A 12,986-nucleotide genomic window follows, 5' to 3' on the forward strand; every position below is an offset into this window, starting at 1 on the left:
TCTGATCAGCAGTAGCAGTCCTCTCTTCTAGCTCACCCCAGTCCCTTGTTGTAGAGCTCTGCTGTGTAGCTGAGGGGGCTACTGACATTATTGCAGCCTCTGTTGTGCATGAGATCTTAGTGTTCATGCCACAGGGCACCCGCTTCTTTATTAGACTGCTACCCATTCCTTTTAGGCGGCCTTTCTGGGTGCCTGACCCATCAGCCAACCCACTCGTATCCACACAAGCCTCCTGGTACTCTCTTTCTGTGCTCACTATCTTATCATGGGTTTCCAGACACACATCAGTGCCTCAGACCTGCACACCTACAGAGGTGGGGATCACTTCTCTGGTCTTAGTCTCTAGCTCCTTTCTCAGCATGGTAAGCTGCTCCTCGAAGGCTTGCCGGGTTTTGTCTAGATCCAGCTTCTGTTGCTGGTTTTCCTTCGGTGTTCTGCTCAAGGAGAGGGTTTCTCTCTCCTGCTCCTGTACCGCCATTTCCGTACGTTCCCATTGGTCTCTATAGTACGCAGAGCATTACCTCTGCAGAACAAGCAGATGCCCAACACCTTCTGTCTGTCTTTTAGGCTGGAGACTTCTTCCTCCAGGTCTCAGTTCAGCTCACCTCCTTCACAGGGCTCCTGCCCATCACCCCCTGTGTACCCAGTGTTTTGTCCCCTAGGCAGACACATTTTACTTTCCTTGGCCAACTGTACATTCAGGCGCCAGTGCCAGCTTCGCCTTCTCAAGGTCGACCATCTCCTGATTGGTCTGTCCCAGCTGCTTGGCCAGCTCTTTCACCACTTGAAAACATGTCCATTCCATTCCCTGCATCTAGGTCCCATAAGACTTCATCCTGATATTTAGTGCATGCCAGACAGCATTCATCTGGTTCTGCAGGTTTTAGGGGTGCCTGGTGCCCATCCAAGAGTCCTGGCTATCAGTCATTCTCTGAGCTCCCAGGCCTTGTGAAACTGGTTTCCTTCTGTCTCCATCTGGGTACCCTGCTGTCCCTCAGGGCCTCTCATTGGGCTCTTCTCCACCAGAGTTATTTCAGGCCCTGGTCCTGTGACACATTAGGTACATTCCCCAGGTTCTCTTTCCTCAGGATGGAGACTGGAGGCTGAGTCTTGTCTTCAGCGGAAGGGTTGTTCAACCCGCCCCCAGACTGCTTTCCCATTTCTACTGCGTGGACCCAGTCCTGCTTCCTTGTCTAACCCAGTTTTGCCAGTTACGGGGAGGTACTAATACTGCGTTTCAGAGTTCGTTTTTCTCAGGGCAATACCTTCTTCTGTGGCCCATTTCCCCACAACGGGAACAAATTGCCCCTGGGGCAGCCTTCCAAGCACTACACTAAGTTGTGATGGTCCCTGTGTTCTACCTTCAGTATAGCCTGGGCCTCCCCCATTCCTGGCCAGGCGTCTTGGTCAGCCTGGCCTTCACTGGTCTAGGTGGCCTTCAAGACAACTTGGCTGGCCGTACAACCATGGCTTGGATCAGGGTGAAACCATTTTGCCTGACCCACTTGCCCATAGTACCTGCAGCGCCATGGTGGAGTCTTATGGCTCTTTCCTTTATGGCCTCTGTGATGGCTGGTCCTGAGTGGACACTGTCATGGCTGACAGGCTCCCTGCCAAGCCTGAGATGGGTGATCCTGGAGTTGCTGCTGCTGGGCAGTTTGCTGGAGCTTTGTAGCTCCTGCAGCCTGCTGCTGCTGGCCTAGAACTCTTATTGGAAGAGCTCCATGCTCCCCTTGCTTGCAGAGGCTGGTTCAGATATCCCACTGCTGGTACCATATGTAATGGGGTAATTCCACTTCTCATGAGCGCCCCGTCACAGGGCATGTGCCTGCTCTCTCTTTCTCTGTTTGTGGTGGATCTTTGGTGACTCAGCCCTCCAGTTGAGTCACACAGTCTGTATGTGAGACAAAAATCAGCCCCCTTCCGGGATAGGCCCCCTGTTGGATGTATATCTCAGTGCCCTCTATAAGGTCCCTTGATCTGCAGCCCAACCTTTGGGTTCGCTCCCCAATCAGTCCAGCAGGCCTATCACAGTACCCTGGTTCGAGCTGTCTCAGTCCCTTCTGGGCTCTCTCAAATTGTCCCTGCTCTTCGAGCAGTCTTGACCCTGGTGTGGGTCCATGTCCCCCATGGCTCCCTCCCTGGAGACTCTTTGCCTCTCTGGGCTTTTCTGGCCCCAGATCTTCAGCTAGGCCACTAATAGAGTTCAGTTCCCCTTCTGGGGTGTATCAAAGTCCAGGGCAGTTTCCCAGTGGCTGGTGGGAGGGACCTGACCCACCTTCTACTACGGGTCTCAGCCGCTATAGATAGAATCCGTCCACCGTGTCCCTTTAAATAAACTGTGTCGCTGCTACAGTTCCCTGTGCCACTTCCCCGCAGCCACAATTCATTCTTCGCCCTTACCTCAGGGCCTCGTCTTGATAGTCCCAGCAGACAGCCTGGAATTCCTTCACATCCCCCCAGCTTCTGTCAGCACTGCTCTGTCCGGGTCCTTTAACTCCCTTAGCCAGCCAGGCTCATCAGCCACACTCCTCCAGCTCCAGCAAGAAACTCATCTCACTCTGGCCCCGCAGCATTTTATGCTGGCCTGCTGGGCCCTGATTAGCTGCTTCCCACACAGCTGCTCAAGGCAGCTTAGAGAACCTCTCTGCTTCCCTTTTCTGGGGTGCGGTGTGGCAAGGCCGTGAGCACTCTAGGAGGGACCTCCAGACCTAGTCCACCCCATCCCACCTCCCATAGCATTTCACAATCACTGTCACCATCTGGGTCAGGTGGCTGGCAGTATAAGCATGGAATTTCTTTCCATAGAGACTCTGTTGTACAGTATGATTCATTTAAGATTTTCACCTTATTTGACTCTGCTTTATTTAACATGTATTGCCACTCGCTCACCAAGGCGAACCTACTCTGTCATTCCTGTACATTTTGTTCCCCAATATTGCCATGTCCCGTTGATTATCCTCATCCCACAAAGTTTCTATGATGCCTGTTATATCACTATCCTCATTTAATGACACTCTAGTTCACCCATCTTAGTATTGAGACACCTCACATTTGGTTATAAGCACTTGTGCATTTTGTCAATATTCAGTTGCTTGCCTTCATGTGTTATGTTTCAATGGGATTATTTTACGTGTGACTGTTCCTCACTGGCTCCCACCTGTGCTTTACCAACTTCTTTCCTATCCTCCATAGTAGGATCTAGAGTTCCCTCTTTAATCAATTTATCCCTAAGGGATGTCTCCATCCGAACCACGTGCTGCTCCACACCTGTCAGCTTTGCCCCAGACCTTAGTTTAAAAAAATCCTCTACAACCTTTTGAATGTTATGTGCCCGGTGTCTGGTTCCATTTTGGTTATGGTTAAGCCCATCCCTCCTGTATAGGCTCCTCCTTTCCCCAAAGGTTCCCCAGTTCTTAATAAACCTAATCCCTCTTCCCTACACCATCGTCTCATCCACAGATTGAGACCTTGCAGTTCTCCCTGCTTCAATGGCCCTGTGTGTGGAACTGGAAGCATTTCAGAGAATGCTCCCATGGAGGTGCTGTGCTTTAGTCTCTTCCCTAGCAGCTTAAATTTGGCCTCCAGGACCTCTGTCCTACCTTTCCCTATCTCATTGGTACCTACACGTACCACGACCACTGGCTTCTCCCCAGCACTAACTATAAGGCTATCTAGAGGTCTCATGAGCTCCACTAGCTTCACACCTAGCAGGCAATTCACAAACCCAAGCACCTATAACGTCATATAAATTAGTATGATTCTGTATAAGAAGAAGCATAACACAAAGTTGAATTGTTTACAGAAAATAGCAAATGTTTGCCAAGCAGGGGTTACAGACCGGAACGGGGTGTCCCCTACAGCGGTGACCTGGGAACCCTGAGGCTGCTGGTCAGCGGGTAGGAAAGGTCAGTGTAGAGCTGGGTGCTGCAGCTCCGCTCCTCAGCTGTTGTGGACAGCAGTGGCCGGTGCACCACTTCAGGATCCCTTTTTTCCAGAGCAAAAGAGGCCATAGAGGAAAAGGACGTCAGCCCCTCAGATTTCCTGAAACATTTAAAGGATCCAGTGGCAGGAACCAGGTCTGCAATCCGAGCTGCCGATTACATGGAAACCACCCTGAGCCTCCTGAAGAAGAAGTTGTGTCGGCTCGTGAAAGGAAAGTTTAATATCACAGGTACTGTGCACATGGCTAATTAGCAGGAAACCTGTCAATGTGTAGCATGCATGACTTTTGGTAGACACTTTTGAACAAGCTAGAAGTAGTAACAAGGAAGTCCTATAAGAATACTGCTTCTCAGCTAGTACCTGTAAACAAGGTTAGAGCTTGGCACAGCAGAAAAGGCATAACAAACTTAGACTGCTGTGTGGAAGGGGAAACTGAGGCACACCACCTCATGGCATTGGTGGCTAAATGCCAAGACACCTACACTCTAAAAGATATGAATATCTACATTGTGTTAACAACGCTGTACACTAAAAGGCTTTCAGGCAACTTGGAAAAAGAAACCTTGGACTTTGTAAAAACATCTGTGAATAACACTACAATTTTTGGTAACACTGGGAAGTTAGATAACCAAGACCTAAAGAGGATTTTAGGCACACTGCCTTCGCATTAGTCAGTGACCAACCTCGGGGGTGGGAGGGGGAAGGTGCCCCATATTCTTCATAGAGATATTATTATGATATGAATATGACATAACTAAAACATGTTCTATGCAAGATGGGTCATGTGAGGTATCATTGGAAAGGTTATGATTTACTGAATATGATTATCCTATTTGTATGCCTGTATTATGTCTATATCTGAAGTTAGGAATAGGGACTATGTATCAAATACAAAAGTGTTTTCACCTGGGGACTGCCCACCAAACAAAATGCAATCAGTCTGGCTGGTTAGCCAATGGACCATTAGGGGGAACAATAGGACTTTAAGGATGCTAATCTCCCACCTTCCAGGGAAGTCTTCTGGTGGATTTAGGGCTGCTTTGACATGGCAGGGTCATGTGATCATGTCACCTGGTACTGGACTCCATCTTGGACTGCTAGTATTTTTCCACAAAGAGGGTGGGGATCAAACTGGGAAACAAAGGATTCCAGCCATATGTAAATCCTATTTAAGGCAGGGAAGTGAGTTAATCAGGGTCGGTTCTTCACTGAATCCCTGTCCAAGATGACTGCTGAAAACACCTAAGATTGAATTGGAAAAGAAAGGACTGGACCCATGCTAGAAGGTGTCTGGCCTGTGAAAGTAATATCTGGCATTCTAAGCTGCCAAACAAGAGCAGTTTGTCTTCAAGAATCTCTGCAACCTGCTTAAAACAACATTTAGGGTGAGAAATTACTACTTGTAGCCAGCAACAGAGGGTCCTGTGGCACCTTTAAGACTAACAGAAGTATTGGGAGCATAAGCTTTCGTGGGTAAGAACCTCACTTCTTCAGATGCAAGCCAGTTTCTTTAGTGGATTAAGTTTAGTTTGTATATTGGCTTTATTTGCTCAGTAATCTATAAGGGATAGCAAACCGATCAAAGCAATCACTTAAAATCTATCCTTTGTAGTTGATAAACTGGTTTTGTTTTCTTTAAACCAGTTTGTGCAATCCATAACTGGGGGGCAAAAAGCTGTGCCTATCTCCCTCTACATTGAGGGAGGGGGCGGATTTCATGAGCTTACGCTGTACAGGTCTCTGTGCAGTGCAAGACAGCACAATTTTGGGTTTGCACCCCAGAGGGGGTGTGCATTTGAGTGCTGGGGAATTCCCGAGCTGAGTCTTCCGAGGCAGAGCTGATCTCAGTGTCTGTGTCTCTCTGCAGCTGGGCGTGTCCCTACCTGTGTGGGCTGGAGGATGTTGAGGGCCTGGCTCAGCAGGACAGTGTAAGGGAGCCCAGGCTGGTGGAACTGGCGGGTTCAGTGGTACCCCAGTACATCAGGTGGCACCTGGGATGGGGGGGATAACCCATCACACCAGCCTCCCCTACTCCTCCTGCCCTATCCTTTAATCCTCTCATTGCTTTGTCCCTACCTAGTCCCCTTGACCTATCCTCAAATTATGTCACCATAGTTATTGAAAACACCATACATTTTAACCCCCCCAAAAGGAACTTTATCTCATCAGTATTTGAATCAGGCAGGCATACTAAATGTAGGGATTTTGTCATTAGCACTTCTGAATCAGTCCCAATACCTGTCCTCCACTTCAGATGCTCCAAAACTGCTGAGAGATGAAGGCTGCAAACAATATGATTCCTAGAACACGAAGTACTGAGTGTGTTCCTAACTAGAAAGAGTTTTTAAATGAGATGCTATTTGTCTGTAGAGCTTTCCTGCTGGGGGAGCCATGAAATGGAACTATTGGAGACATTTAGTAAGGCATTTGATACGGTCTCGCATGATATTCTTATCGATAAACTAGGCAAATACAATTTAGATGGGGCTACTATAAGGTGGGTGCATAACTGGCTGGATAACCGTACTCAGAGAGTTGTTATTAATGGTTCCCAATCCTGCTGGAAAGGCATAACGAGTGGGGTTCCGCAGGGGTCTGTTTTGGGACCGGCTCTGTTCAATATCTTCATTAACGACTTAGATATTGGCATAGAAAGTACGCTTATTAAGTTTGTGGATGATACCAAACTGGGAGGGATTGCAACTGCTTTGGAGGACAGGGTCATAATTCAAAATGATCTGGACAAATTGGAGAAATGGTCTGAGTTAAACAGGATGAAGTTTAACAAAGACAAATGCAAAGTGCTCCACTTAGGAAGAAAAAATCAGTTTCACACATACAGAATGGGAAGAGACTGTCTAGGAAGGAGTACGGCAGAAAGAGATCTAGGGGCTATAGTGGACCACAAGCTAAATAGGAGTCAACAGTGTGATGCTGTTGCAAAAAAAGCAAACATGATTCTGGGATGTATTAACAGGTGTGTTGTGAGCAAGACACGAGAAGTCATTCTTCCGCTCTACTCTGCTCTGGTTAGGCCTCAGCTGGAGTATTGTGTCCAGTTTTGGGCACCGCATTTCAAGAAAGATGTGGAGAAATTGGAGCGGGTCCAGAGAAGAGCAACAAGAATGATTAAAGGTCTTGAGAACATGACCTATGAAGGAAGACTGAAAGAATTGGGTTTGTTTAGTTTGGAAAAGAGAAGACTGAGAGGGGACATGATAGCAGTTTTCAGGTATCTAAAAGGGTGTCATAAGGAGGAGGGAGAAAACTTGTTCACCTTAGCCTCTAAGGATAGAACAAGAAGCAATGGGCTTAAACTGCAGCAAGGGAGGTCTAGGTTGGACATTAGGAAAAAGTTCCTAACTGTCAGGGTGGTTAAACACTGGAATAAATTGCCTAGGGAGGTTGTGGAATCTCCATCTCTGGAGATATTTAAGAGTAGGTTAGATAAATGTCTATCAGGGATGGTCTAGACAGTATTTGGTCCTGCCATGCGGGCAGGGGACTGGACTCGATTGCCTCTCGAGGTCCCTTCCAGTCCTAGAATCTATGAATCTATGAATCAATTTCTGAAACAGTCTCATAATGACAGAAATGGTTTCACTCTGATTGGCTTCTCTTGCAGATGTACTAAGTAGGAAGCAGAAGGAAATTATTTCCAAGGCAACTGGTTGTGACTATCAGATTCGTTCCATTAAGTGCCCGAAGAGTAGCATTTACCGGACCATTACTGGAGAATGCAACAACAGGTAAAGCATTGATTTTTCATGTATAATAGAGGGCCTCCAGCCTACATAATGTCCTTAAAGTTGTCGGTACAATACCATTCCACCAAGCAGAAAAATTTGTATTCGTAGTTACTTGTATTGTGTTAACACTGAGGGGCCCAAGAGAGGTGCTGTACAAACACATAACAAAGAGACTTTAACCTGGAGGAGTGTAGCAGGCTTCACTCAGGGGCCTATTGGTCAAACTGTGGACAAACAGTCTCTCCAAGACTTGAGGCTGGTCTTCCTGGCAGTCCTGGGGCCCAGCAGCCAAGCCACCATTCATCGCCCCCCGGAGTCCTCTAGTATCTCTCAGGAGGCTGGGGAAAGAGGGATGGATGGGGGACCCGGGCCCTCCCTCTCCATCAAATCCCAGTGAAGGGCCTAATGGAGAGAGGCAAGGGATGGCTCAGTCCCTTCTGACTGCCATTCCAGATCAGGCTCCCCCGTATCACTTCCTACCTTCATTGTTTCCCTTCAGTTTGGGGCATGGCCCAGCCTTCTGCTTACACAGTGTTGGTAATTCAGGGCTTCAGCTGGGGGTGGGCAGCGATGCTTCCCAGCTCCCCTTGGAATCCAATTGTCCCCTCTTAGTCAGGGGAAAGGGGATCCCAGCCAGCCCCTGTCCTTCCCCTGTAGATTACTCTGCCTCAGAGGCTGCAGCCTGTCTGCCTTCTTGCAGCCAGTGTCTCCTCCGTGCACCCCTCTGCCAGACTGCCAGAGCTCCCCTTTAAGCAGGTCTTCCATAGCAAGCATGCCCGGCAGCTGCTGAGGAGCAGGGCCTTCTTGGCCCAGTACTGTTCCACCATCGTGTGAGCTCTGTAAACCCCATCACAAGGAGGTTTGGAATTTCTTTAAGTCAAAGGGGCAAAAATGATCTGGAATTTGCATTCCAAGCAAAGTAGGGAAGAGCTCCACACGTAGTTAGATGAATAACCACCTCAAAGTGATACTAGAACTAAGATGACAGTGTACCAGGAATCATAGAAATGTAGGACTGGAAGGAACCTCAAAAGATCATTAAGTTCATCCCCTCTGTGCTGGGGAAGGACCAAATAAACCTAGACCATCCCTGACAGGGGTTTGTCCAACCTGTTCTTAAATGACAGGGGTTCCACAATCTCCATTGGTAATCCACTCCAGTGCTTAACTATCCTGACAGAAAGTTTTTCCTTATAGCTAACCTAAATCTCTCTTGCTGCAGATTAACCTCATTGCTTGTTATCCTAACCTTAGTGGCTATGAAGAACGATTGATCACCATACTTGTTTATAACAGACCTTAACATAAATGAAGGTTCCCCTCAGTCTTCTTCTCCAGACTAAACATGCCCAGTTGTATTAAACTTTTCCTCATAGGTCAGTTTTCAAAACCTTTATTCATTGTCATGTTCTTCCCAGCCTCTCTCCAATTTGTCCCCCTCTTTCCTACAGTGTGGCATAGAACTGGACACAAGACTGCGACTGAGGCCTCCCCAGTGCTGAGTAGAACAGAACAATTGCCTCCTGTGCTTTACATTTAACACTCCTAGCAATACAAACCAGAATATTAGCCTTTTTTGCAACTGCATCACATAATTGGTCCATATTCAATTTGTGATCCAATGGAACTCCGGTATAATTTTCTGCGGTATTACTGCCTAGTAGGTTAATTCCCCATTTTGTATTTGGGCATTTGATTTTTCCTTCCAAAGTGTAGTCCTTTGCACTTGTCTTTATTTAGTTTTATCTTACTGATTTCTGACCATTTTCCAATTTATTACGGTCATTTTGAATTTGAATCCTGTCCTCCAAACTGCTTGCAACCTCTCCCAGCTTGAAAGTATGAAAGAAGGGATTGCTCAGCCGAGAAAGCTACATCTTGGTGGTCAGAAATATAGGCTTACAGAGAGACTTGCTAAAAGTGAAGCTGAGTTAGTCCTTGCAAAGGAAATTAAAGCAAATAGTAAGAGGTTCTTTAGTCATATAATGAAAAAGAGAACAAGAAAAGAGGAAGTGGGGCTGCTATGGAAACGGATATGGTAGAAATGAAAGATAATCTAGGTATGGCCCCAACACTAATGCTTTGCCCGTCTTCAATAAGGATGATAATGTAGAACATGTGGGATTAATGATGGAAATGTGTGAATAGAAATGGATATGATCACATCTGAGGTGGAAATAAAGCTCAAAGAGCTCAATATGCTCAAATCAGGGGAACCAGAAAATCTCCAGCTCAGAATACCAAAGGAACTGGCACATGGAAGTGCCAATCCAGTAGTAAGGATTTTTACTATAGCTATCAAATTGGGGTGGTACCATGTGATGGAAGAATAGCAAACATAGTACTTATATTTAATAAGGGGGGGAGAGAGTAACCTGAGCAACTAGAAACACATTAGTCTGATCTCAATAGTATGCAAGTCTTTGGAACAAATTTTGAAGGAGGGAACAATTAAATACATGAAGGTGAATGGAACATAGGTTTACCAATGGTAAATTGTGAGAGAGACAAGGTGGGTGAGGTGATATATTTTATTGGACCCATATGGCTACAACACTGCAAACAAAAGTAGACTATGTCAGACTAACCTGAAATTTCTTGTTGATAAAATGGCTAATTTCTTACACAAGGAAAATGCAGTAGGTCTAATTTATTTGGACTTCAGTAAAATATTAGACACAGTACCACATAGGAAACTATTAACATGGAGAAGATGGGGGTTGGTACAGGAATTGAAAGGTGGGTAAGGAACTGGCTAAAGGGAGAGGACAATGGGTTGTGCTGAAAGGGAAACTATCAGTCTGGAGGGAGGTTGCCAGTGGAGTTCCTCAAGGATCAGTCTTGGGAATGAGCTTATTCAATATTTTCATTAATGACCTTGACACAAAAAAGTAGAAGTGTCTGAATGACATTTGTGGATGACACAAAGTTGGGTGGCATCTTCTAACAGAGGAGGATCGGAATATTGTACAGGAAGCACTGGATGATCTGGAGGACTGAAGTGGGATGAAATGTAATGGTACAAAGGGCAAGGTCATGCACTCAGGGACTAACAACAAGAATTTCTGCTGTAAGTTGTGGGTTGGTCAGTTGGACATGACAGAGGAGGAGAAAGACCTGGATGTTTTACTCAGTCACAAGAAATCTGAGCCACCAATGTGATGCAGTTGTAGAAAAAGAGAAAGGCGATCCTAGGCTGTATTAGATATTTCCAGGGGTCTGACTACACTACAAGCACTACAGCGACACAGCTGCAGCAGTGCCACCCCAGCACTATAGTGTAGACACTTACTACAGCAATGGAGGGTGTTTTTTCCATCGCTGTAGTAAATCCTCCACCTCAAGAGGCAGTAGTAAGTCGATGGAATTTTCCAAAGCACCTAAACCAGTTACGCACCTGACTCCGTGTGACTGGGGTCCAAGGGGAGCCAGACTGAGGTTACTTAATTAGGGCAAACTGCGAAGAATGGGGCAGACAATCCCCGAAGGTGGTGGTCATTCCAGTATTAGATCCATCAAGATAGCTTCAAAACAACTTCTCTAATACCTGACTGGTTACCCAGAAGCCAAAACACAGTTCCCTTAAAGCAACTCAGCCTTAGGCCTCCACCCAGACATCCAAGTCAAATATGCTGAGGATCACTGAAAATTTTATTCATCATATAAGAAGGTTCTACCAGTCCCAAAGGATCGGACACATTACCTGTCAGGTTAATGACTATTTCAGCTCTTACGCAAATACATGCTATAGCCAATTCTTATTAACTAAACTAAAATTTATTAAAAAAGAAAAGAGAGAGAGAGTATGGTTACAAGATCAGTATCCATACAGACACGAGCACAGTTCTGAGATCAGTTTCATAGTAGAGATGGGGAGCTTTGGAGTTGCAAAGAGTTCTTAGAATTAGTCCATAGATTCACTCCAATGTTCATATCCAAGGTGATCCAGGTGGGATTGGAGATCTCAGTCTTACGACTTAAGCTTTCCCTGCATAAAGCATCAAACGGATGCAGATAGGTGCCCAGTGGGATTTTCAAAGGCGTTTAGGCACCTAAATCCTGTTGGGTGCTCTAAACCTCTGGCTCCAAGAGCTGTGGGGGAGGTGAGTAGGAAGAGCATAGGGCAGTGGTGGGCAACCTGCGGCCCCGTGGGCCGCATGCGGCCTGTCAGGGTAATCCACTGGCGGGCCACCAGACAGTGTGTTTACATTTGCGTGGCCACCCACAGCTCCCAGTGGCTGCAGTTTGCTGTTCCCGGCCAATGGGAGCTGCGGGAAGCGGTGCGGACTGCAGGGATGTGCTGGCTGCCGCTTTCCACAGCTCCCATTGGCCAGGAACGGCGAACCGCAGCCACTGGGAGCAGTGGGCAGCCATGCAAATGTAAACAAACTGGCGGCCCGCCAGCAGATTACCCTGATGGCCCACGTGGGGCCTGCGGGCCACAGGTTGCCCACCACTGGCATAGGGGCTCTTTGCCTCACCTGCAGCCAGGCTGGAAGGCTCTTGTCAATTTCACAGGCAGCCAGGAAGACAAAAAATTGCCTTTCCGCTCTCCCAAAAGAGAATGTTTCTTTAAATCCCTTCCCATGAAAAAATTCATGTTTTTGATATTTTGTCTTGGGTTGGGATGAAAACGGTTCTAAAACCACATTTTTTCATGGGAATGGATTCCCATTTTTCGGTCAGCTCTAGTTGGGAGCATAGGTCTATTGAGGATTGTGAGGCACTCATACTGCAGTGATGGAGACCATATAAGTAGCATAGATTTAAATTCTGAATTACAAATGTGAGTATGACAACAACATGAGGATTCATCCTTTTACCTCAGTATTAACCATAGCCTGCGCTAAGAGACTTTGAGTCTTTGCCTCGGAGGGTTGTCTGTCCAGAATATAGCTGTGGCCTCTGAACCTCAAAACGATTCCTGTCTATCGTTATCGCAATTCAACTTAGGTTCCAGGGAGAAAAAGAAATTCTGCTTCTCTGCAGGGTGTGTCCTTTCTGAAATAGTTTAGTTGTTTGTTTTCTTCCCAATGTTCCAGGAAACATTCTTATTTGGGAGCTTCCAATCATGGATATGCCCGATGGCTCCCGGCAGAGTATGAGGATGGAGTGTCTCTTCCCAAAGGATTAACTGAAGGAAAACTTTACAATGGATTTCCGCTCCCACTGGTACGAGACTGTGAGATCATTTGGTTTCTTGTTTAATCAATGACTCCCATATTTCAGACCTCTCCATGACTGGGGGGAAGTGCTCTCTGGGCAGAGGCCCAGGCCAGGCTGATGCACCGT

General features: G+C 46.7%; 1 protein-coding gene across 1 annotated transcript in view; it reads left to right on the forward strand.

Moving 5' to 3' along the window:
- LOC135891053 (myeloperoxidase-like) overlaps positions 1-12,986 on the forward strand; it is an 85,606-nt gene that overhangs the window by 26,242 nt on the left and 46,378 nt on the right. The window contains 3 exon segments of the mRNA XM_065418542.1: positions 3,999-4,174; positions 7,571-7,694; positions 12,737-12,866. Of these exon segments, the coding sequence (XP_065274614.1) occupies positions 3,999-4,174; positions 7,571-7,694; positions 12,737-12,866 (430 nt within the window).

This window comes from Emys orbicularis, chromosome 17 (genome assembly GCF_028017835.1).
Source record: "Emys orbicularis isolate rEmyOrb1 chromosome 17, rEmyOrb1.hap1, whole genome shotgun sequence".
Taxonomy (NCBI): Eukaryota; Metazoa; Chordata; order Testudines; family Emydidae; genus Emys; species Emys orbicularis.